At 45.8% G+C, this 24,705-nt stretch overlaps 1 protein-coding gene across 3 annotated transcripts in view; it reads left to right on the top strand.

The window, feature by feature from the left end:
* Positions 1-24,705, top strand: part of TTC8 (tetratricopeptide repeat domain 8) — a 120,516-nt gene that overhangs the window by 62,643 nt on the left and 33,168 nt on the right. For all 3 annotated transcript variants that reach the window (XM_033953210.1, XM_033953209.1, XM_033953212.1), the window contains exons 9-10: positions 7,028-7,138; positions 7,580-7,716. In XM_033953210.1, the coding sequence (XP_033809101.1) occupies positions 7,028-7,138; positions 7,580-7,716 (248 nt within the window). The remainder of the gene's footprint in view (positions 1-7,027; positions 7,139-7,579; positions 7,717-24,705) is intronic.

Below are 24,705 nucleotides of genomic sequence, written 5' to 3'. Positions count from 1 at the left end.
TTTTGAGTTAATTTGCACTGAAAAACAAGCACATCCATTGCATTGATTAGCAATTCTATTCTATCTACTTTAGTATCACCGTTGTTATGATTATCCATACATAACTTAAAGAACTTTGACTAAATAACTCTCAAATTTAATTTTTTGTTGGTTTTGCAATTTTATAATTTCAATTATAATATGCTGCAAAAAACATTTGCTCCGTTTAGTATGCCGGAGCTAAAAAAGTTTCAGAGACACTGATCTTAAGTAATCAAAGACAAAACCTCATCTTTTCTTAAGTTTAAGATTAATATTATGATCTTTTCATTTTATCTCACTCTATTGAAGTCTAGGATCCAATAATTGTGGATTAGAGATTGTCTTTATAAGGAGAAGATGTTATGATATTTAATATCTTCTATATTGTATTGTAATTTGTATTCTTTTTCTTCATTTGTTTTAATACAATCTTACTGTACAAGATGTTTATGCTTGGGAATAATGTATAAAATTATAAATAAATAAAATAAGACAAAACCTCATCTGATCCCATTCAACAGAATTATGGTATACCACAAGGATCAATTCTATCTCCTCTGCTATTCAATATCTTTACCGCCCCCCTACTCACCCTGGGACAATCCATAGGTTTCACAATTTACGCTTATGCTTACGATATACAGATACTACACCCCATAGATGCAATTCAAAACATCAACCAGAAATTGGAACAAATAAGCCGATGGTTCGACAAAAATAAGCACATAAGCATAAGCACATAAGCATGGCCTCTGCCGAGTCAGATCATAGGTCCATCATGCCCAGCAGTCCGCTCCCGCGGCGGCCCCCCCAGGTCAATGACCTGTAGTGATCTATTACTCAAGAGCATTTTGTCTTGTATAGTAACCCTCTAATTGTACCCCTGGATTCCCTTACCCTTCAGGAATTCATCCAATCCCTTTTTGAAACCCAAAACTGTACTCTGCTCAACCACCCCCCTCTGGAAGCGCATTCCAGGTGTCCACCACCCTCTGGGTGAAGAAGAACTTCCTAGCATTTGTTCTAAACCTATCTCCCTTCAATTTTTTTGAGTGTCCTCTAGTTCTTGTTGCCCCCGCCAGTCTGAAGAATCTGTCTCTCTCTACCTTCACTATACCCTTCATGATCTTATAAGTTTCTATCATATCCCCTCTAAGTCTCCTCTTTTCCAGGGAAAAGAGCCCCAACTTCTCCAGCCTCTCAGCATACGAGAGGTTTTCCATGCCCTTTATCATTTTTGTCGCTCTTCTCTGGACCCTCTCGAGTATCGCCATATCTTTCTTTAGGTACGGCGACCAGTACTGGACGCAGTACTCCAGATGCGGTCGCACCATTGCCCTGTACAGCGGGAGGATAACTTCCTTGGTTCTGGTAGTGATATCTTTTTTGATAATGCCCAACATTCTGTTCGCCTTTTTTGAGGCCGCTGCGCATTGTGCTGCCGGTTTCATTGTTTTATCCACCAAAACCCCCAAGTCCTTTTCTAGGTTGCCTTTTCCCAATGTCATCCCCACCATCATGTAGTTGTACATCAGGTTCCCTTTCCCTATGTGCATAACTTTACATTTCTCCACATTAAAACTCATCTGCCATTTATCTGCCCACTCACTCAGTTTGTCCAGATCCCTTTGGAGTTTTTTACATTCCTCTACAGATCTAACCTTACCGGAGAGTTTTGTGTCATCCGCAAATTTTATAACTTCACACTTTGTCCCTGTTTCCAAGTCATTAATAAATATATTGAATAGCAGCGGTCCCAGAACTGACCCTTGTGGGACGCCACTTGTGACCCCTATCCAGTCAGAATAGTGTCCCTTTACTCCTACCCTCTGTTTCCTGTTTGCCAACCAGTTTTTGATCCATCTGTGTATGTCCCCTTCCACCCCGTGGTTCCACAGTTTCCTTAGAAGGCGCTCATGAGGTACCTTGTCGAAGGCTTTCTGGAAGTCTAGGTATACTATATCTATGGGGTCACCTTTGTCCAAATGTCCGCTTATCCCCTCAAAGAAGTGCAGTAGGTTTGTTTGGCAGGATCTTCCAGTACAGAAGCCATGCTGGCTTGTTCTCATCAGCTTATTTTTTTCTATGTGCTCACTGATACTGTTCTTGATCAATGATTCGGCCATCTTCCCCAGAACTGAGGTCAAGCTGACCGGTCTATAATTCCCCGGGTCGCCTCTGGTTCCTTTCTTGAAGATAGGTGTAACATTTGCTATCCTCCAGTCTTCCAGTATTACCCCTGTTTTCAGGGATAGGTTACAAATCTGTTGCAGTAACTCCGCTATTTCGTTTCTAAGTTCTCTTAGTATTCTTGGGTGAATTCCGTCCGGGCCTGGCGATTTGTCAGTTTTTAGCCTATCTATCTGTTTGAGTACGTCTTCAAGGCTTACCTCCATGCACGATAATTTTTCCTCTTGGTCCCCCTTGAAGAATTTTTCCGGTTCCGGAACATTGGATGTGTCCTCTTTTGTGAAGACCGACGAGAAGAACGTGTTTAATCTGTCCGCCACTTCCTTTTCCTCCTTTACCACTCCTTTCCTATCCCCCTCATCCAGGGGTCCCACTTCCTCCCTCGCCGGCTGTTTCCCTTTCACATATCGAAAGAAAGGTTTAAAGTTCCGTGCCTCCTTTGCAAGTTTCTCTTCATATTCTCTCTTTGCTGTTCTGACTACGCGGTGGCATTCTTTTTGGTGCTTCCTGTGCTTTTTCCAATTTTCCTCAGTTTTATCCTTTTTCCATGTCCTGAAGGATTTTTTCTTATCTCCTACCACCTTCTTAACTTCTCTTGTTAACCATGCTGGGTCCTTTGCTTGATTCTTTCTGCCCCCTTTTCTAAATCTGGGTATATGCTATCTTTAAACACATCCAAATCACAAATAATGCTTTTCCCATATAAAGACACACATTCCATATCGACACCTGTTTATCTTAAGACAACACCTATTCAAACAGTCCATACCGTAAAATCCTGGACCAGAGGGAAGATCCCACAGTGCACCAACTGTTCAAACTTCTGCGCTCTCAGGCATTATATCTACCTCTCTGTGAGAATTGAAACTGGAAGTTCCTCCAGCCCCCTTGTTGCGGTGCTCATGTATGAGCGTCTCAGCTGCATGGGCATAGACTCAGGCAATTTCATCTGAGGAATCTGTAGAGCAGGTACATGGTCTATTCTTCTTACCTTTACCAGGTTCTATACAGTAGACTTAGCAGCCAAGAAATACGCCACTTTTGGGTCCTCCATTTTGAAAGCAGGCTCAGTGGGCCTGTCCTATACTTGGGGGACTGCTTTGGTATGTCCCTAGCATTCAGGACTACTAGACACATTGCACTAGAAAGAAAGATTAGGTTCTTACTTTGATAATCTTCTTTCTTGTAGATGTCTAGTAGTCTTGAAACCCTGCCCTATAAGTGGGCTTCACCTGGCTTCTGCCTTAGGATCAGTCTGGATTTGGAGACTTCTTTGTCTCTCAGAGAAGCTGAAAAAAACATTCAAGAAAGTAAAAGCTGTTCTAAGTTTCTGCTTGAAAGCAGGACATGCAAGTAGCTATGAGCTCTATATAATATTAGTGCTGGTTGCACAAAGTTTTGGTATCTACTTTGATGAGTTACTTGAAGGTTATAATGTTAATTGATATGTTCATTACAGCTTCCCTCTTCACCTAATCTCTTGTTTATTTCTATATGAGGAACAATGAAAACGAAAGTTCTCTTCCAGTGCTTGCTTTTGAATTTTCAGTCTATGTTCATCCTTTCTGGCATCTGAAATCTGGCTAGCCAGCTGAGCCTGGACCTTGCGTAAAAAACTGATTTCTGTTTGAAGTCTCTCAATCTTGCCTTCTAGGTGGGACACATGATCTGTCAGTGGTGGATGAGTATGAGCACATTCCTTGCGACAAGGTTGACTAGAGTACCGCAAGATGAATTTGAGTAGATTTGGAAGGTTGATATCTAAGTCTTCAGGGTATTTCATGCTAAAATCCTTCCTAAGGGAAGAAGTATACAGATAAAATTTTCCAAAAAGTTATACTGTTTAATTCTGATTCTGGTCAAATCACAGAGACCTAAATCATTCTTAATAAAATATTTGCTATTATATCTAGAAAATAGTGACCAATAAAAGTACCAGTTAAGCCTATGTAATTTGCTCAGTTATTCTGATCTATACTATGAGTAAAATGATACAGTACAGGCTTTGGAGAAGATCTACAACCCAGTCTGGCCCTAGGCAGAGAGCTGTTGTGTAAGGTTAGTGTGGTGTAGTGACAGCATTCACCCTGTTTTTGAAGAATGCTTGCTGAATATATTAAATGTATCAGGTTAAATATGTGGGAAGTGTTAAAACAAAACCACCTAACAGAATTCCCTGTGCACCGCTACAGTCAATGATGAGGACTTGGATGTAGCTCTAAAGAGGTTAGGACTTATATATATCTTTTTGACTTAATTTATGCTGCAGCTTGACTGCAGTTGAAGTTACTCTTCATGATCCCAAATGGGCATTTGCCCTTTTAATAGTTGTGGCAAAATACTGTTAGCAGTAGACTTACTGAAAGACAGTTCTTAAAATTATCTATTCGAGTACTTTCATCTTTGTAGAATTGATAAAAGGTATGGAAAACCTTTCATATGCTGAAAGATTAGAGAAACTGGGGCTCTTTTCCCTAGAGAAGCGGAGACTTAGAGGGGACATTATAGAGACTTACAAGATCATGAAGGACATAGAGAAAGTGGAGAGGGACAGATTCTTCAAACTTTCAAAAACTACAAGAACGAGAGGGCACTTGGAAAAATTAAGAGGAGACAGATTCAGAACCAATGCAAGGAAGTTCTTCTTCACCCAAAGGGTGGTGGACACCTGAATGTGCTATCAGAGGGTGTAATAGGACAGAGTACTGTATTGGGGTTCAAGAAGGGATTAGATAACTTCCTGAAGGAAAAGGGGATAGAAGGGTATAGATAGAGAATCATTATACAGGTCCTGGACCTGATGGGCCGCCACGTGAGCTGGGCACGATGGACCTATGGTCTGATCCAGTAGAGGCACTGCTTATGTTCTTAAATATAATTAGAAGAAATGTATATTGGCACTAGATCCCCTGTATAGAGCAAATTCAGATGAACATATTGTTTGTAAATATATCAACTGTAACCTGTCTTGACTGTTTTCTATGTATGTTAAACTGTCATGACTATATTCTATGTATGTTAACCTGTAACCCGTTCTGAGCTCATTGAGGAGAACAGGATAGAAAACAAAGTAAATAAATAGATTTCCCTCCTTCCAGTTATGTCTCTCATTACAGTACTGCTTGATTGCTTTTGTACAAACTGAGGGGGCAGGAGCAACTTCCTGGGAAGGAGGCGGAATTCAAAGATGATTGACAGCATTCTGCAAGCAACTTGCGTTCAGTTGCATAACCCTAGTGTTCAGGACTACTAGACATATCTCCAAGAAAGATTATTGAGGAAAGAACCCAATCTTTCTTTTTAGTGCAATAGGTGTGTCATTCTAGACAGTAGGGTATTCTCCCCATGTTTGCAAGCTGCGAAGAAATCCATTCCAGGTTTTCAGCTCCTCCTCCTTAATCGAAACTTAAACACGTCTAAAAACCCACCCAAGTCGGCACTTGGACAACCTAAAAGGCAGGTCATCCAAGTGCCAATAATAATCTATTTTTTGGGTGTATCCAGGAACTTTTTAGGCCTCTGAATGCCACTGTGCTCCCAGAGCTAAAAGGGGCGTATCTGGAGGAGTGGTTAGGGCAGGATGTGGGCCGACTTACACTTAGTTGTCCTGCAGGGTTTTACGAGACTTATACGTTGTGACAAAGACAATTTAAAAACAGGTATAAGTGCCCAAAAGATATCCAAAGTGGCCAGATAACCACTGCAGAGACAAAGTAAAGACTCCCACACACTCTGCCAGTATTCACTGACCCCCTCACACCCCCTCAAAGATCGGAATAAAAAAGTACATACCTGTCTTCAGAGCATCAGCACCTAGTATAGGAAAGCCCATAAGCTACTCTAACCTAGGTCCTCCTCTCTATGGGGTCCTCCTCTCTATGGTTTACTAGCCCACCCCCCATGCTATTTAAGAAACCTGTGTGCAGATCTACTAGGCTTTCCTATAGTAAGTGCTGATTTTTTGGAGACAGGTTTGATTATTGGCACATACATGGCCTGCCTTTTAGATCGTTCAAGTGCCGACTTGGGCGGGTTTTTAGATGTGTTTTAAGTTTCAATTTTGAGCCCCTTAGGGCCTGATTGATATCAAAATCTCAGTTTTGACTCAAACTTCCTGACTTAAGACAGTAGGCAGGCGGAAAAATACCGACAGGGTAGAGTTCCTATATAGGACTATCACCTTCTTTGGTACAAACTGAAGGGTGTAGCAGAGCCTTCTGGAGAAGGAGGAAGAGTTGTTGAAAACCTGGAACAGATTCCTTCTGCACGGTTTCTGAATGACACACCTATCTACTAAAAATGATATTGGCAAGGTAAGAACCTAATCTCTTTTTTTCCTCATTAAGTTAAACAATTGGAACAACTGAAAATGTATTCAGAATAATGTTCATGTTGAATAGGCAGCAGTTTTGACAGAATAGTATAACTAATTTTGTTTGAATGAATAGCATGACAGGAATAATTCTGCCCGTTATATATAATTAAAATCTTTAAAATGATGGCAAAAAAGAGGCAGTAATCACTATTTGTCAGAATTAGCAAAATGCCTTAAAGTAATCAGTTCGGAAAGAAATTTTCATGGAATTGCTAAATATGATACAAATTTCTTTTGTAGTGTAACAGAATCGTAAAGTGTTATTGCAGGCTTGAAGTAAAATTTGAAATTTTTTGTGTTAAAAAAATGTTTCCTTATCCATAAGCTGTAGTCTTTCTTTTTCATAACTAATATTTTCACTCAGGAACTTGCATCCAGATAACATTGTTGTGGTTATAGATAATCACTGTATTGGGTATTTGTGTGCTTCACATTTTTTAGGTATATACACGCTTGGACCAACCTATAACAGCATTAAATCTTTTCAAACAAGGGTTGGATCGATTTCCAGGAGAAGTAAACCTTCTATGTGGCATTGCCAGGATTCAGGAGGTGAGTATTATTACTGCAAACAGAGTTAATTAAGGAATGTAGGTATCAAGATGAAGTTGATTGCATGCCTACCGTGCCCATGATCTGAGTTTGAATCTCATGCTGGGATTTCTGTCAGGTTGTGCTGGCCTCCGGCAAACTCAGCTGTCCATCCACCTAGTAGATAAATGCATTGCCAGCCTTAACCTGGGGGTAGAGATTGACATGAGGACAAAGTTTGGCCCTGACCCCATCCCGGCCCTGTATCCATCTCTGTGGGATCTGTCTCTGCCCTATCCCCATGAGCTCTATATCTGTCCCTCTCCCCGCAGACTCTGTCCTCATTTGCAGGGCTGTGGAGTCGTAGTCAGTGAAAATGTGCCAACTCCGACCATTACCAAAATTCATAGTGATTAAAAACAAGCCAACCCTTTTCTTTTCTTTTGTTGGTTGGGGAAACAGGAAATGAACATGACAACAGCCACCGAGTGCTACAAAGATGTTCTGAAACAGGATAACACTCATGTGGAAGCTCTTGCATGCATTGGAAGTAACCATTTCTACTCGGATCAACCTGAGATAGCTCTTCGGTTTTACAGGTACACCCAGTTAAGTTCAGATAGACGAGCACAGTTGTCCCAGAGCAAAACTGTGCTCTGTAATTCCAACAGCAATGGCTTGCTGGGAATAATTTTGCTAAATTCTTATGGGGGAAGCACTGAAGAAAAGAGACAGACAAGCAGATTGGTGACTGGAGTAGAAAAGTGATTGATTGGATGATGTCGAAATTCTGGTTAGACACACTGGGGTCAGTTCCATAAAACAGCATTCAGATTAGCATAATGTGGGGGATGAGTCTCTCAATGGGATTTGTGCAACATATATAATTTGAGGGAACATTCTTTTTAGTCGGAGTTGAAAAAGGCAATGCTCCATAATTTTCAAAATAAGTCTACATGGAGAACATCTTTCTGTTGTGTTTCTCTGTTTGACATCCGGATTTGATAGCAGGCAATCCAGCAACCAATATATGGAAACAAACCAAAATTATTGCAACAATACAATTTTTATTCTTTGAGAGTAGCCTGAGAAGCCTTTACTTGTTGCCCTCTTGTGCTACACACCTACCTCCTGACTTCAGAAGAATAAGCAACTGTGTGACCCAGAACCTGGAGCTGTTTACAAGTAAACATAGAAACATAGAAAGATGACGGCAGAAAAGGGCTATAGCCCACCAAGTCTGCCCACTCTACTGACCCACCCCATCAAGTCTGAGTGCCTTACTAGGCCTCTGTAGGGATCCCATGTAGATGTCCCATTTATTCTTAAAGTCAAGCACGCTGTTGGCCTTGGCCACCTGCTCCGGAAGCTTATTCCAGTGCCTCACCACTCTTTCCGTGAAGAAATACTTCCTGGTGTCACCCTTAAATTTCCCTCCTCTGAGTTTGAGCGGATGCCCTCTTGTGGCCGAGGGTCCCCTGAGTAGGAACATAAGAACATAAGAAGTTGCCCCCGCTGAGTCAGACCAGAGGTCCATCCTGCCCAGCGGTCCGCTCCCGCGGCGGCCCATCAGGCCTAGTGCCTGAACAGTGATCCCTGATTAATTTACCTCTAATCCCATCCCTATAATATACCTCTACTCTTATCTGTACCCCTCAATCCCTTTGTCTTCCAAGTACCTATCCAAAGCTTCTTTGAACCCCTGTAGCGTGCTCCTGTTTATCACATCCTCTGGTAGCGCGTTCCATGTATCCATCACCCTCTGTGTGAAAAAGAACTTCCTAGCATTTGTTCTAAACTTCTCCCCTTTCAATTTCTCTGAGTGCCCCCTTGTACTTGTTGATCCCCTTAATTTGAAAAATCTGTCCCTGTCTATTTTTTCTTTGCCCTTCATGATCTTGAAGGTTTCTATCATGTCTCCTCTAAGTCTTCGCTTTTCCAGGGAGAAAAGCCCTAGCCTTTTCAGTCTGTCAGTATATGAGAGGTCCTCCATACCCTTTATTAGCTTAGTTGCTCTTCTTTGAACTCTCTCAAGTACCTCCATGTCCTTCTTGAGGTACGGCGACCAGAATTGAACACAGTACTCCAGGTGCGGGCGCACCATAGCACGATACAGTGGCAGGATGACTTCCTTCTTTCTGGTCGTGATACCCTTCTTAATGATACCCAACATTTTGTTTGCTTTCCTTGAGGCTGTTGCACACTGTGCCGACGCCTTCAATGTTGTGTCTACCATCACTCCCAGGTCTCTTTCAAGGTCGCTCACCCCTAGCGCTGATCCCCCCATTTTGTAAGTGAACATCGGGGTTTTTTTCCCTATATGTACGACTTTGCACTTCCCTATGTTGAAACTCATTTGCCATTTTTTGGCCCATTCTTCCAGTGTTGTCAGATCTTTTTGGAGATCTTCGCAGTCCTCCATGTTATTTACCTTGCGATATAGTTTGGTGTCATCCGCAAATTTAATAACCTCACATTTTGTTCCTGCCTCCAGGTCGTTAATGAATATGTTGAAAAGTAGCGGTCCCAGCACCGACCCCTGTGGAACTCCGCTCGTGACCCATTGCCAGTCTGAGTAATGGCCCTTTACTCCAACCCTCTGTTTCCTGTCCGCCAACCAGTTTTTGATCCATCGGTGGACCTCCCCTTGCACCCCGTGGTTCCATAGCTTCCTTAGTAGTCTTTCATGTGGCACCTTGTCGAAAGCTTTTTGGAAGTCAAGGTAAATGATATCTATGGATTCCCCTTTATCCACCTGGCTGGTTACCCCCTCAAAGAAGTATAATAAGTTCGTGAGGCATGACCTGCCCTTGCAGAAGCCATGCTGGCTCGACTTTAGCTGCCCATAGTTGTCGATGTGTTCCCAGATGCTGTCTTTAATCAGTGCTTCCATCATCTTTCCCGGGACCGAGGTCAAGCTCACCGGCCTGTAGTTTCCTGGGTCTCCCCTTGAGCCTTTCTTGAAGATGGGCGTGACATTTGCTATTTTCCAGTCTTCCGGAATCTCTCCAGTTTTTAAGGATAGGTTGCATATTTGTCGAAGTGGTTCAGCTATTTCGTGCCTTAGTTCCTTGAGTACCCTTGGGTGAATGCCATCCGGACCTGGCGATTTGTCGCTCTTTAGCCTGTCTATCTGCCGGAGGACATCCACCTTGCTTACCTCTAGTTGGACCAAATTTTCATCCTGCTCCCCCTTTACGATCTCCTCAGGTTCCGGAATGTTGGTTGTGTCCTCCCTCGTGAAGACTGACGTGAAGAACTTATTTAGCCTGTCAGCTATCTCCTTTTCTTCTTTTACCACTCCCTTTCTGTCCCCATCATCCAAGGGTCCCACTTCCTCCCTTGCTGGTTGCTTCCCCTTAACGTACCTGAAGAATGATTTGAAGTTTGTTGCTTCCCCCGCCAGTCTCTCTTCATATTCTCTTTTTGCTTTCCTAACCACTCGGTGACACTCCTTTTGGTGTTTTTTATGCTCCTTTTGGTTCTCCTCTGTTTTGTCCTTTTTCCATTTTTTTGAATGATGCTTTCTTGTCACTTATCGCCTTTTTTACTGCATTTGTTATCCACACTGGATTTTTTGTTCTATTTTTTTTTGCACCCTTTCCTGTACTTGGGGATGCACAGGTTCTGTGCTTTGTGCACTGTGCCCTTGAGTAGGGCCCAGGCATTTACTACGGAGTCCATCTTCCTTGTGCTGTCGTTGAGTTTCTTTCTCACCATTTTCCTCATGGCATCATAATTCCCTTTTTTGAAGTTAAGTGCAGTCGTTGTAGTTCTTTTTACCTTTGATGATCCAATCTCTAGCCTGTACTGGATCATGTTGTGATTGCTGTTTCCTAGTGGGGCTAGTACCGCCACCTCCTTAGCGGGTCCCCCTAGTCCGTTGAGGATTAGGTCAAGAGTGGCATCACCCCGTGTTGGTTCCGTGACCAGCTGTTCCATGAAACAATCCCTCGTGACCTCCAGGAATTTGGTCTCCCTCATGCAATTTGAGTGCCCAATACTCCAGTTTATTCCCGGGTAGTTGAAGTCTCCCATCACCACCACACTTCCGCTTTTGCATACCTGCCTCAGTTCAGCCTCCAGATCCTGGTCGATTTCTTCCGTTTGTCCAGGTGGGCGATAGTACAGACCCAATTTTGTGTCTGCTCCAGTTCCTCCTGGTAGCTTAACCCATAGTGATTCCAAGTCGCCCGCCCTTACTGTTGTTTCCATCCTGGTTGAAGGTATGGATTCTTTTATGTATAACGCTATTCCTCCACCCTTCTTGTGTGACCTATCTCTCCTATATAGTTTAAAACCTGGTAAAGTTACATCCCATTTATTGTCATCAGTCCACCACGTTTCTGTGACTCCAATTATGTCTAGTCCCTTTTTGCTGGCTAGGACTTCCAGCTCTCCCATTTTAGCCCTTAGGCTCCTAGCATTAGTGTATAAGCAAAGTAAGTCCCGTTTGTTCGCCTTTCTTGCTGTTTTTCCTCGTGGTTTGGCACTCCTGGTGTCCCCCTCGTGAGTAGCCAGACCCCAAGCCTCGTCTAGGTCATCCTCCTCCTGTGGTGTGTCTGTTTCGTCCTCAGCTTGTTTCCCTGCTTTTGATTGTCATCTTCCACCTCGACACGACCCATGATGTATTTAAACGTCTCAATCATGTCTCCCCTCTCCCTGCATTCCTCCAGAGTGTAAAGCTGCAATTTGTTCAGTCTCTCTTCGTACGAGAGACCCTTGAGCCCCGAGATATTCCTAGTGGCCATCCGCTGAACCGACTCGACTCTAAGCACATCTTTGCGGTAATGTGGCCTCCAGAACTGCACACAGTACTCCAGATGAGGTCTCACCATGGTTCTGTACAGTGGCATTAAGACCACTGTACAGTAATAATGTAATAATGGAACAGTCAGTTTCAAGTTTATTATAAAATTTGATTAATAGCCTATTCCAAATTCTAAGCGATGTACAAATCGATAAAAATTACAGAGTTAGGGGAAACAAATACAACTAACAAAGGGACTAAATCTACTAAACATAATAAAAACCAACTTATACAAACATAATAAAACACAAGGAAAGGCAAGGAAAGAAATACAATCTGATTAATAAGAGAAAAAACAATTAAGGTTAAAAACAATAGGAAAGGGAAGGAAAAAACTCTCAAAAACTATAAAGATAAAAAAGAGAGCCATAAGCAATTCATTTAGTTATTGAATGCATCTTTAAAAAGAAAGCTCTTAAGTTTGGTCTTAAATTTTTCCAAATTCTTTTCCTCTCTTAAATAAATTGGAAGTGAATTCCATGTTTGAGGAGCTGTGATGGAAAAGATAGATTGCTGCCGTGTGTTAATAATTTTGAGAGAGGGAATGACCAATAAATGTTGGTCATTCGACCTCAGTAATCTGAATGAAGTATAAGGTATCAAGGCTTTAGAAATAAAAGCTGGGGTTTAAAATATAAGAGATTTAAAGGTGAGCAAGCTTAATTTATACAATATACGATGTGCGACTGGAAGCCAATGTGCTTTGTTAAGTAAAGGAGTTACATGATCAAATTTCTTTGCTTTCCCCGGCAAGCTCCCATGAGGACATTCACCTCAGAATACCAGGAAACAAACGAACAAGAAAAGGACCTGGGTGTAATGATAGATAGGACCCTGAAACCGTCGGCACAATGCGCGGCAGCGGCAAAGAAAGCAAATAGAATGTTAGGCATGATAAAGAAAGGAATCGCGAGTAGATCGGAGAAAGTTATAATGCCGCTTTATAGGGCAATGGTCAGACCACACTTGGAATACTGTGTCCAACATTGGTCTCCCAACCTAAAGAAAGATATAAAACTGCTGGAAAGGGTGCAGAGACGAGCAACGAAGCTAATAAAAGGTATGGAGGACTTGGAACACGAGGAACGACTTAAGAGACTGGGATTGTTCTCCCTTGAGAAAAGGAGACTGAGAGGGGATAATAATAATAATAATAATAACTTTATTCTTATATACCGCCAACAATCTTGCGACTTCTAGGCGGTTTACAGTGAGGTGAAACTGTACAGTCGGTGAATTACAGAGTATAACAGTGACCATCTGATATTAACAACATTAATAATAACAATAGTTTATATACTGCCGGACCGGGAAGTTCCGTGCTATTTACAATGAGTTAGAAAAGTTTCATTAATTGATTGGGACATTCATAGTTTAGAGATTAGAGGTTAGAGGTTAACAGTTTGCAAGATCTGATATGGGTGGAATTACGAAGGGGGCTTTTGTCCTTGTTCGTTACCTATGTAATTCAAGAACAGGTATGTTTTTAGGTGTCTCCTAAATTCGCTATAGTTGTTTGAGTGTGTGATTAGTTTTCCTAGGTCTTTGCCCCATAAGGCTGCTTGGTACGATAAAAGTTGTTGATGATGTCTCTTATATCTGCATCCTCTAGCCGGTGGGGAAACAAATTTCAGGTGTGTGCTTCTCTCATGTCTGTTAGTTGGGAATGAGAAGAGGTCTATTATATATTTAGGGGCTAGACCTGATAATACCTTAAAGCAGAGACATCCTAGCTTGAACTTCGTGCGAGCCTCCATTGGCAGCCAGTGCAAGAGTCGGTAGGAAGGGGTTATGTGATCGGTCTTCTTCAACCCGAAGATCAACCTGACTGCTGCATTTTGTATAAGTTGTAGTCTCTGCATTTGCTTCCGAGAGATTGCCAGATGGGTAATGTTGCAATAATCAAGGTGGCTTAGTATTAGGGATTGTACCAGAATTCTGAATGCTGAGGTGTCGAAGTATGCTCTAATGGTCCTAAGTTTCCAGAGGGTAAAAAATCCTTTTCTGACTAGGGAGTCTACATGGTCTTTCATAGTTAGACCTTGGTCCAGTATTACCCCTAGAACCTTCGTTGTTGGTTGAATAGGGTAATTGAGTTTGTTAATGCGTAGTGATTCTGTCGTGTTATGTGGGTGTGGCGAGGCTATAAAGAATTTAGTTTTATCTGAATTGAGCTTGAGTTTGAATTCTGTGGTCCATTGTTCCATCAGGTTTAGTGCTTCTGTTGCTGTGGGGGTGATTTCGGAGGGAGACGTAGTAAACGGGATAATGATTGTAAAGTCATCCGCGTAACTGAATACTTTTATACCTCGCTGGGCCAGCTGCATGCCTAGTGATGATATATAGACGTTGAAGAGTAGAGGGGATAATGGGGACCCCTGTGGAACGCCTGATGGGTTTCTCCATGTTTTAGAGAGGTTGCCGTTGAAGCGTACCTGATAGGTGCGGGCCGTAAGGAATCCTCGGAACCAGTCAAGTACCTCACCTCCAATGCCGATCGCGTCTAAACATTGTAGTAATTTTTTGTGGTCCACTAAGTCGAAGGCCGAGCTCATGTCAAATTGCATGATTAAGGCGTTATGGCCCTTGGTGAATAGGTTGCGTAAGTGTTCTAGGATCGCTGCTATCACCGTCTCAGTGCTAAACAGAGGTCTGAAGCCGGACTGGGTTTCGTGTAGTAGAGAAAACTGGTCAAGGTAGTCCATCAATTGGGTATGTACTAAACCTTCCATTATTTGATATGATCTAGACTTTCAAAATATTGAAAGGAATCGACAAAATAGAGCAGGAAAAAAATTATTTACAATGTCCAGTGTGACACAGACAAGAGGACATGGACTGAAGCTAAGGGGGGACAAGTCCAGGACAAATATCAGGAAGTTCTGCTTCACGCAACGAGCGGTGGACACCTGGAATGCTCTCCCAGAGGAGGTTATTGCGGAATCTACCGTTCTAGGATTTAAAAGCAAACATTACATTACATTACATTACATTCGGGATTTCTATTCCGCCATTACCTTGCGGTTCAAGGCGGATTACAAAAGGTTAGTTTAAAAAAGACAGAGTTACAATGATTAGCTAGAGAGGTAAGTTGTAGGTCTTATAAACATTTAGCAGGTTGTTGAGGGTGAGGTGGTTTGTCAAAGAGTTAATAGGTTGTCATAGTGGAAGTTCTTTTGTTATTATTAGTGCAGTAGTGGGTGGATCAAATGTCAGTTTTAGAGTTACTAAACGGTCGTGGTGTTATTGCTGCTTCAGGAATTTCTTGAAAAGTTTGGTTTTTATTTCTTTTCTGAACGTCCTATAGTCTGGGGTGGTCATCAGGAGGTTGGAGATCTGGTTGTCCAGTCTTGCGGCTTGGGTGGCTAGGAGGCCGTCGTGTAGCAAACTAGATGCACATCTCCTTACAAGAGGCATAGAGGGATATGGGTGACTAAAATTACGCCAGGTGTACATCTGGCTGGGCCTCCGCGTGTGCGGATCGCCAGACTTGATGGACCGAAGGTCTGATCCGGAGATGGCAGTTCTTATGTTGACCTTTAGAAATGGCCTCTGGCATGTGCCCACTGAGTTTCATTTGTCCTGTTCTTTTGAAGATAGAGGGTAAAGGTTTAAATTGTGGGAAAATTTTAAAAGCTAAAGTTTGCCTCCAAAAGGGTATACTTCCTGATGAGCTTAGAACTGTGAATTTCAACTTAGCTAGCAAAAAGTATTTTATCCCAGGACAAGCAGGCAGCATATTCTCACATGTGGGTGACGTCATCCACAGAGCCCCGACGCGGACAGCTTTTCAAGCAAACTTGATTGAAGATTTCAAGTTTGCTAGTGCTGCACCACGCATGTGTGTGCCTTCCTGATCCACTAGAGGGCACATACCCTCCTCATGGTCCTCAGTTCTTAGTTTTCCGCTGAGCCAGAAAGCCCTGTCTCTCTTCTCTGTGTTCTTCTAAGTGCCTTTCTGGCACCGCGGCTTCTTTATTTTGTTAGGGAGTCGCTGTGCGTTTGTTAATTGATCGTGTATTTTCTTTGTTTCAAAAAAAAAAAAAAAAAAAAGGACTTTTTATTGTGTTTCTGCTGGTTCCATCGGCAGGCCCTTCTTGGGCCTCAGCCATGCTGCTAGGCCTCATTTTGCTGCAGCTGTATTTTCTTCTTCCCTGGCCTCTCTCTGGGCTCACCTCGTGTGAGCAGAATGGCCGGGACCCTTTTTCCTTCGTTGGAATCGGACTGAGTAGCTTCGATCCCCGGTAAGTTTTTCTTTCTTTCTTTCTTCTAGGTGTGTTACCTTGGTAACGCCACCGGCTGAGTCTCGGGCATTCCAGGCATCGAGTGCAATCGTGCCCACCTCTACGAGACCTTCGATGCGTGCCTCCTTTCATGGGAATACTCATCTCGAGGTTGCCCTTTATGGAGTGTACTGCTGCACCTTTATTACCAGTTTCATTGGTACGGTGCCGACTTCTGAACCTCGACGGACTTCGGTGTGCCTCGACGTCGACTGGGGCTTCGTGCCTCGACGTAGACTGAGGCTTCGTACGTCGACTGAGGCTTCGTGCCTCGACGTCTCCTGGGGCTTCGTGCCTCGATGTCCCTGAGGTTTTATGCCTCGACGTCGACTGAGGCTTCGTGCCTCGACGTCGACTGAGGCTTCGTGCCTTGACGTCGGCTGGGGCTTCGTGCCTCGACGTCGGCTGGGGCTTCGTGCCTCGACGTCGGCTGGGGCTTCGTGCCTCGACGTCGGCTGGGGCTTCGTGCCTCGACGTCGGCTGGGGCTTCGTGCCTCGACGTCGGCTGGGGCTTCGTGCCTCGACGTCGGCTGGGGCTTCGTGCCTCGACGTCGGCTGGGGCTTTGTGCCTCGGCCTCGACTGAGGCTTCGTGCCTCGACGTCGACTGAGGCTTTGTACCTCGACTGAGACTTTGTACCTCGACTGAGGCTTTGTGCCTCGACCTCGACTGAGGCTTTGTGCCTCATCGTCGACTGAGGCTTTGTGCCTCGACGTCGACTGAGGCTTTGTGCCTCGACGTCGACTGAGGCTTTGTGCCTCGACGTCGACTGAGGCTTTGTGCCTCGACGTCGACTGAGGCTTTGTGCCTCGACGTCGACTGAGGCTTTGTGCCTCGACGTCGACTGAGGCTTTGTGCCTGGACGTCGACTGAGGCTTTGTGCCTGGACGTCGGCTGAGGCTTTGTGCCTGGACGTCGGCTGAGGCTTTGTGCCTGGACGTCGGCTGAGGCTTTGTGCCTGGACGTCGGCTGGGGCTTGGTGCTTCACCGCCGCCTGAGGCCTTGTGCCTCGACGTAGAATGCGGCCTTGTGCCTCAACGTTGTCTGAGGCTTTGTGCTTCGACTTTCTGCCTCTAGGTCGACTGGGGCTTGGTGTCACGATGTCGACTGAGGCTTGGTGTCTCGACATCGACGGATGCTTTGTACCTTCGACGTCGGCTGAGCCGTGTGCTCCGCGTCGCCTGATGCTTGTGCTTCGACGTCGACTGAGGCTGGGGGCCTCATCGTCGGCTGGAGCTCTGTGCCTCGTTGTCGACCGAGGCTTCGTGCCTCGCCGTTGACTGGAGCTTTGTGACTTGACGTCGCTTGGGGCTTTGTGCCCTTTGGTTGACTGTGGCCTTGTGCCTCGAAGTCGACTGTGGCTTGGTGCCGCAACGTCGCTAGGGGCTTTATACCTCGGCATCGGCTGAGGCTTTGGGCCTCGGCGTCGACTGCGGGTTTGCGCCCCGGTTTCGACGGGGGCTTCGTGCCTCGACTTCGTCTGTGGCTCTGTGCCTCGGCGTCTCCGGCTCCTATTCGAGAGGGTTCCCCGTTTTCTCTTCGGTTCATTCCGGGCAGCCTTGACGGATTCTTGTAGTGCGGAGTTTGGTTTCCTGGAGGAGACTCTCTCCCTGCTCCGGCTCTATTGCTCCCGCCATGCGTCATCTCGCTTGGCACAGAGTGTGGCTGAGGATCCGAACCTCCAGGATCGTCTCACCACTTTTACTTGCATGAGTACTGCGTTTCTTGAGGCCTCTCTTGCGGAGGCCACTAACCGCCTTTCAGAACGCGACCGGTCCTTCGCCTATCGGGACGCCTTCAGCTGAATCCCTTCTGCCTTGGTGGTTTGGACTCCTTGTCCGGAGGGGCCCTCCGGATACCTTTCTTGTGTTATCTCGGCCTCCTTCGCAGCATCCGCAATAGCTGCAGCAGCGCCGGGTTATGGTCCAGCCGCCGGCTTCGGCGACTCCTGGCCGTCTTTTTGACTATTCTCGCATAGCCTCCGGGCTGCTCTCTTTCTGGGGATTCCTCCCCTCCCTTCAGGAGGGGTGTCACCGTGTCTACGCACTGGGAGTATAGCCTCGCCTCTGTCGGTTGGGCGTTCCCATCCTCCCATCTGCGTCTGGTCCTGGCCCTTCGTGACCTGCACTAGTTTCTAGTCTGGGAGCGGTTCAGACTCTGTCCGCCCCAGTCTCGGGAGTCCGTCGGGGCGGACCTGGACCCAGTTTGTCTGCGCTCCTTCTTGTCTCGGCCTCAGGGGGAGGGCCTTGTTTGTTTATACCGGACGATGGCCCCTCTGTCCTCGGTCCGCCTCCAGTCTTTTCTGCCTCTGCCTCTACCTCGGCAGGCCGCCTGTCTGCGCCTGAGTCAGCTGGTGTCTCAGCGGTCTTCGGCCTCGGCCGAGCTGATGCTGATGCTTTGGGATCATGGGTCTCCACAGTTCATGTCTCGATGTTCGCCTGGTTTCCTCTTCGTGTTCCCCGCTGGACCCGAGCATCTCAGTGATGGCAGGATCGGGATCCCGCTTCCCAGCGCTTTTGTGGTGCGCTGGTTTCGTTGGTGGGCCACCTCTTCGTATCCCCGCATCAGAAGGTTCTGCCGATGGACTCCTCGGCATCGGCTTAGGGGCGCAACACAACGGCCTTCGGACTCGGGGTCTTTGGTCGGGTGCGGACCGTCGCAGCCGCATCAATCTGCTGAAGCTTTGGGCCATTTACAATGCCGTGGTGGATTTTCGTTATTGGTTGCTGGATTGCGGGGTTCTGGTGCGTCCCGACATCCCGGTGGCGATGTATTCAGTGACCAAGCCAGGGTGTACAGGTTCCCTGTTACTTTGCAGGGAAGCCCTTCGTCATTGGAGGGGGAGTTACACCACTACTTCTTTCTTTGGGCGGTGTATTTCCGGGGCGAGCAGCATTGTCTGGTGGACACGTTGAGTCGCCCTTTTCGGCCGCATGAATGGTCGCTCCATTCTCAGACTCTGCGGCATGTGGTTGTTTGGTGGGGAACCCCACAGGTAGTTCTGTTCGCTTTGCCCCTCACTCACTGGTTGCCTCGATATTGCTCGAGGATGTTCTCCCGGGTTCCCATCGAGGTGGATGTTTTCCTTCTCGATTGGATGGGCAGGTTCCTCTATGTGTTCCCTCCCTTTACTCTGATTCTCAGGTCTTTGATACACCTCCTGTCGGTCTGCGCCACCATGATCTTGATGGCTCCTCTGTGGCCCTGGCAGCTGTGGTTCTCCCTGCTCCTCCAGCATGTCAGGGAGCCTCTGTTCCTACCTATGCTCCCTTCTCTGCTGTCTCAGTGTTGAGGTTTCTGTTGCATTCCAATCTGCAGTCTCTACACTTATCAGCTTAGTTCCTCGCAACGTGCCTCCCTCCTTCTGTTTCTCTCAAGTCGGTGGGGGTGTTTTCGAGGCCTCTCGAAAGATCTCCACTCAGCAATGCTATTCCCAGAAATGGTCCTGATTTGCTGCGTGGTGTTCTGAGCACTGCATGGATCCGCTCTCTGCCTCCTTTTCTTTAGTGCTGGTTTATCTGTTTCACTTGTCTCGGTCTGGTCTCAAATCGACATCTATTCGAGCCCACCTCTGTGCTTTTGCTGCCTTTCATCGGCCGCTTGATGGGACGCTGCTCTCCGTCCATCCGACGGTTTCCTGCTTTATGAGGGATCTCTTCAATGTACATCCTCCGCTCAAAGCCCCTCCGGTGGTTTGGGATCTTTGTGTGGTCCTGACTCAATTGGTGATACCTCCATTTGATTCCACTGATAAAGCTCTTTTGAATTACTTCACCTGGCAGGTGGTATTCCTGGTTGCTCTCGCGTCTGCTCGCAGAGTCAGTGAGCTGCAAGCTCTGGTTGCGGACCCGTCTTTTCCTGTATTTCTTCATGACACGGTGGTCCTGCGTACTCAACCCCAGTTCTTGCCCAAGGTAGTTTCGGACTTTTCTCTCAATCATTCCATTGTTCTTCTGGTCTCTTTTCCGAAGCCCCACTCGCCTCCTGGCGAGGTGGCGCTTTACACACTTGACTGTAAGAAGGCGTTGGCTTTTTATCTTCAACGCACTCAGTCTCCTCAGACGGTTCCTCAATTGTTTTTGTCCCTCGACCCTATTCGGTTAGGACGCCCAGTTTCCAAGCGCAACTTGTCCAACTGGTTGGCTGCTTGTATTTCCTTTTGCTACGCTCAGGCTGGTCTCGCGCTGCATGGTCGAGTCGCGGGACATAAGTCCGAGCGATGGCGGCTTCTGTAGCTTTCCTCAGGTCGACGCCTATCGAGGAGATTTGCAAGGCAGCCACTTGGTCTTCGGTTCATACTTTCACCTCCCACTACTGCCTGGATACTCTGTCCAGGAGCGACGGCCGGTTGGGCCAGTCGGTTTTGCGTAATCTGTTTTCTTGAATTGCCAACTTCCCTCCGTCCCTTTTTTGGTTAGCTTGGAGGTCACCCACATGTGAGAACATGCTGCCTGCTTGTCCTGGGATAAAGCACAGTTACTTACCGTAACAGGTGTTATCCAGGGACAGCAGGCAGATATTCTCACAACCCGCCCGCCTCCCCGAGGTTGGCTTCTTTGCTAGCTATCTGAACTGAGGACCATGAGGAGGGTATGCGCCCTCTAGTGGATCAGGAAGGCACACACATGCGTGGTGCAGCACTAGCAAACTTGAAATCTTCAATCAAGTTTGCTTGAAAAGCTGTCCGCGTTGGGGCTCCGTGGATGACGTCACCCACATGTGAGAATATCTGCCTGCTGTCCCTGGATAACACCTGTTACGGTAAGTAACTGTGCTTTATACTACAGTGCGCTGAAGAACTTCTTTAAAAGAGAAAAGCTACCCATTAAATTACAGTAATAGTCCCAAAACAGTTTTTTGCCTTCATGAAATGTTTTTATTAATGAACCTTCTTGTTTTGCAAAAACTAGTTGCAACCGATCCATAGTAACATAGTAAATGATGGCAGATAAAGACCTGAACGGTCCATCATGTCTACCCATTAGTTATACCCATTAAAAAATACATAATTAAATTAACTTGTCTCTTCTTTGATATTTCTGGGTCATAGACTGTAAAGTCTGGTATTGTCCTGAGTTCCAAATGCTGAAGTTGCCGTCCAAGCTCACTCTAGCCTATACAACCATCCCATTGTTTGTAGGATATCTACCGTAATGTCAGGCCAGTAACATCCTCATGTTCCAGGTTAGTGAAGTTCCCATTGATGCCCACCCCAGCCCATCTCTTCAGGTTGGAGAAGAGACGGTTCGGGAGGATATGGTAGAGATCTATAAAATACTGAGTGGAAATCCACTGCTTATTCCTAGGATAAAATCTGGGATCTAGGTAGGTACTTGGGACCTGGGTTGGTCACTGTTGGAAACAGGATATTAGGCTTGATGGACCTTCGGTCTGTCCCAGTATGGCAGTTCTTATGTTCTTATATGGGACACAGTCCATGCAAGTTTGTCCAATACCGGCCTAGTTCTTCAATTTATATCCTTTGTTTTCTAATTAGAAATCCTCTATTTATCCCAGGACAAGCAGGCAGCATATTCTCTACATGTGGGTGACGTCACCGACAGAGCCCCCTAGTGGACGTTTTCACAAGCAGACTTGCTTGAAGACCTTCAACTTGCGATTGGCCCATGCATGCGCGCGTGCCCCTCCCGCCCGGTCTAGTGCATGCATCTCCTCAGCATGTCCTCAGTTCTCTGTTTTCCACGGAGCCAGAAGCACTGCTCCCTTGCTTCGCATGATATCGTTGTGCCTCTTGCACCGCGGCTTGTTTGGTTAGTTTCTTTTGAGTCGCTGTGCTCGCGTCTGTGTTTTTTCTTCCTTTTATTTGTTTTTCAGTTCGTACCTTTTGACCGGGTTCCCGGTCTTACTCTGGCCGCCTGGCCTCGCCTGGACGTCTTTTTTCTTATGTCCCGGCCTCATTCCGGGTTTAAAAACTGTACTAAGTGCAACCTGGTTATTTCCATCACCGACCCTCATCGTTGGTGTGTGGAGTGCCTGGGTGCAGAGCACCGCGCTGAGTCGTGCTCCCATTGTGTGACTTTGCAACCGCGGGCTCTTCGTCAGAGAGTGACCAAGATTCTCCAACTCTTTGGCCCCATGGATCCTGCGGGACAGGCCTCGAGCTCGGCCTCAGCGCCCTCGTTGGGCGCTTCGGCCTCGAAGTCCTCGGCCTCTAAGTCCCCGTCGGCCTGGAAGGCTCCGGCCTCGGCTCCTGCTGTTACTCCGGCCTTGGGTAAGTCTCCTCTTTCCTCCTCAGGTGTGCTGGCAAAGAAGCCTACCTCCGAATCTCATGCCAGTGCCACCTCATTGGCATCTTCGAGAAATCACTTTAAGTATACCTCCTCACATAGGGAATACTCTTCTCGAGGTCTCCCCCGAAGGAGCGCACTCCTGCACCTAAGACCCAACCACCTTTGGTCTCGGTGCCTATGTTCGAGGATATGCTTAAGGCTATTTTTACCATGCAGCTTTCCTCGGTGGTGAGCCAACTGGTCCCGACTTCGAGGCCTCTGCCCTCGGTCTCGACCCTGTCTCGGTCTGACCAGCCTGAGCATCCCCTCCTTTCTCAAGGCCCTGCCCACAAGACACGCCAGGTTTCCGCGAGTGATTCTTCATCCCCCGGGTCACCTGTAACTTTTCGGGGTTCCAGACCAGGGGGTCATTTTTCCCCTGCTACTTTGTCGAGATTTGCCCCTCCTAAGACGCCTCGGGCTTCTCCATCCCTTCAGGGCAGGTTTCCGCCCGCAAAACCTTCTAGACACACGCTTGTCCTTGAGTTGGACTCGAGGTTGTGTTCCCCATTGAGGCAGCTACCAGCCTCTAAGGGGCCTTCTTCGAAACCAGTGGAGGACTTCTCCTTTAACCCAGTCTTCCCCGAGGCGTCGCCAGTTACTTCCTCGGACCCCGGGGTCTTCCCCGGCCCATCTAGCATGGGGTCATTCCTCGACGCCCCCCAGACACTTTAGTAGGGCCTCTTCGGTCTCCCATTCGCGGGACTCCGAGGCCCCGGCTTACTATTTGAGGGAAATTTCTCCCTCTTTCTCGGTGGCCCCCAGATCTCGCTTGGGGTCTCCTCAGGAGTTTGAGTCTTCTTCTCGACACTCCTCCTTTACTCGTTTCATACCGGTATTGATTCGTGAAGTGGTATGAGAGCCTGAAGAGCATGGTGGGTCTGGATAGTGCGTATGAGAAGCAGTGAAATTGAAACCCCTGACGCAGTGATCAGAGCGAAACGGAGGGTTCCCCGTCGGGTTCAGTGGCTGCCGGGCCCAGGAGATGAAGGACTGAGAGTATCCTGGATGCATCAGCGTCTTAAAAAGAAGGGGCAGAAACAGTATAAAAAAATCAATCATTAATATACAAAAAGAAGGGAAGACCGGGAATAAGTTTTGAAAGTGACAGAGTTAAAATGTATGTCTTAGATCATCGAGTAGCATCAACTAGCGAAAAGACAGTGTGTGGCATTTTCATTGGTTTTCATTCACATTCGGCCATTTTTCTCGCTGGTTTTCCTCATACTGCCTTTTTGTTAGTCACTGATGTAAGCATTTGCCAAAACGTGGCCACATATGGTTTTTGCAAATGAGGTGATTCATTAATAAAATGTTTAGAAATGGGATGGGATGGGAGGGATAGGGAGGGAAAAATATTGGAAATATGTTGTTATGAAAAATAAGGAGATATATGTAATAGGATGGGATATTTATTGTTGTGCATTACTGGGTATAATAAAATGTTTAAAGTGTTTGAGGAAGAAGGATGGGGGGAGGGACAGATTTCATGGTCAGATTAATTGTATTATCAAAAAGGGATGTATAATTATATATAAATTTGGAAGGAATATTTTATTAATATGGAAAAGGGTGGGAGGTGGGGGGGGGGAATAAAAACATGTATAATAATATTGTTTAAGAATGCCAAGTGTGTTATGTAAATTAATTGTAATAATACTGTACACTTGTTGAAAGAAATAAAAAGGAATAAAGATTTAAAAAAAAATAAATAAAGTGTTTTTTGCCAAACTGGAGTACCTATTCATTTTCTGCTGGGACTTTTCTTTGACTGTGCTCACCTCCAGTTACCACCTGCCTCTCATATTTGCCTTCATGAAATGTCTACCAGTAATGCAATTAAACACCAAAAGATGTTTTAAATAGCAAACATCAGCATGCTGCCTTGATCGACACAAACATTTGTCTTAGGGCTTCTTTCACCAGATGCCACCCAATTATTTGAACTATAGTGCCCAATATACTTAGAGATAATACTGGAATAAAGTGATGCAAATGCTATACATAATAGAAAGGGGAATCATTGGCAAGAACAGGATAGTCTCCCATGCAATCAGGAAATCTTATGTGATGTAATGATGGGCATTTCCTAGAAGGTAAACCGGAAAGCACCATATATGATGTTTTCTTTGGTATACTTACACTGGGCTCATAACTGCTGACAACTGGAAAAAAAAAAAAAACTTCTAAAAGAAAAAATCCTTTT

The sequence above is a fragment of the Geotrypetes seraphini genome, chromosome 7 (genome assembly GCF_902459505.1).
Source record: "Geotrypetes seraphini chromosome 7, aGeoSer1.1, whole genome shotgun sequence".
In the NCBI taxonomy this organism is placed as follows: domain Eukaryota; kingdom Metazoa; phylum Chordata; class Amphibia; order Gymnophiona; family Dermophiidae; genus Geotrypetes; species Geotrypetes seraphini.
Note: the sequence above shows the minus strand (reverse complement) of the source record. Positions and strands in the feature narration are given on the sequence as shown.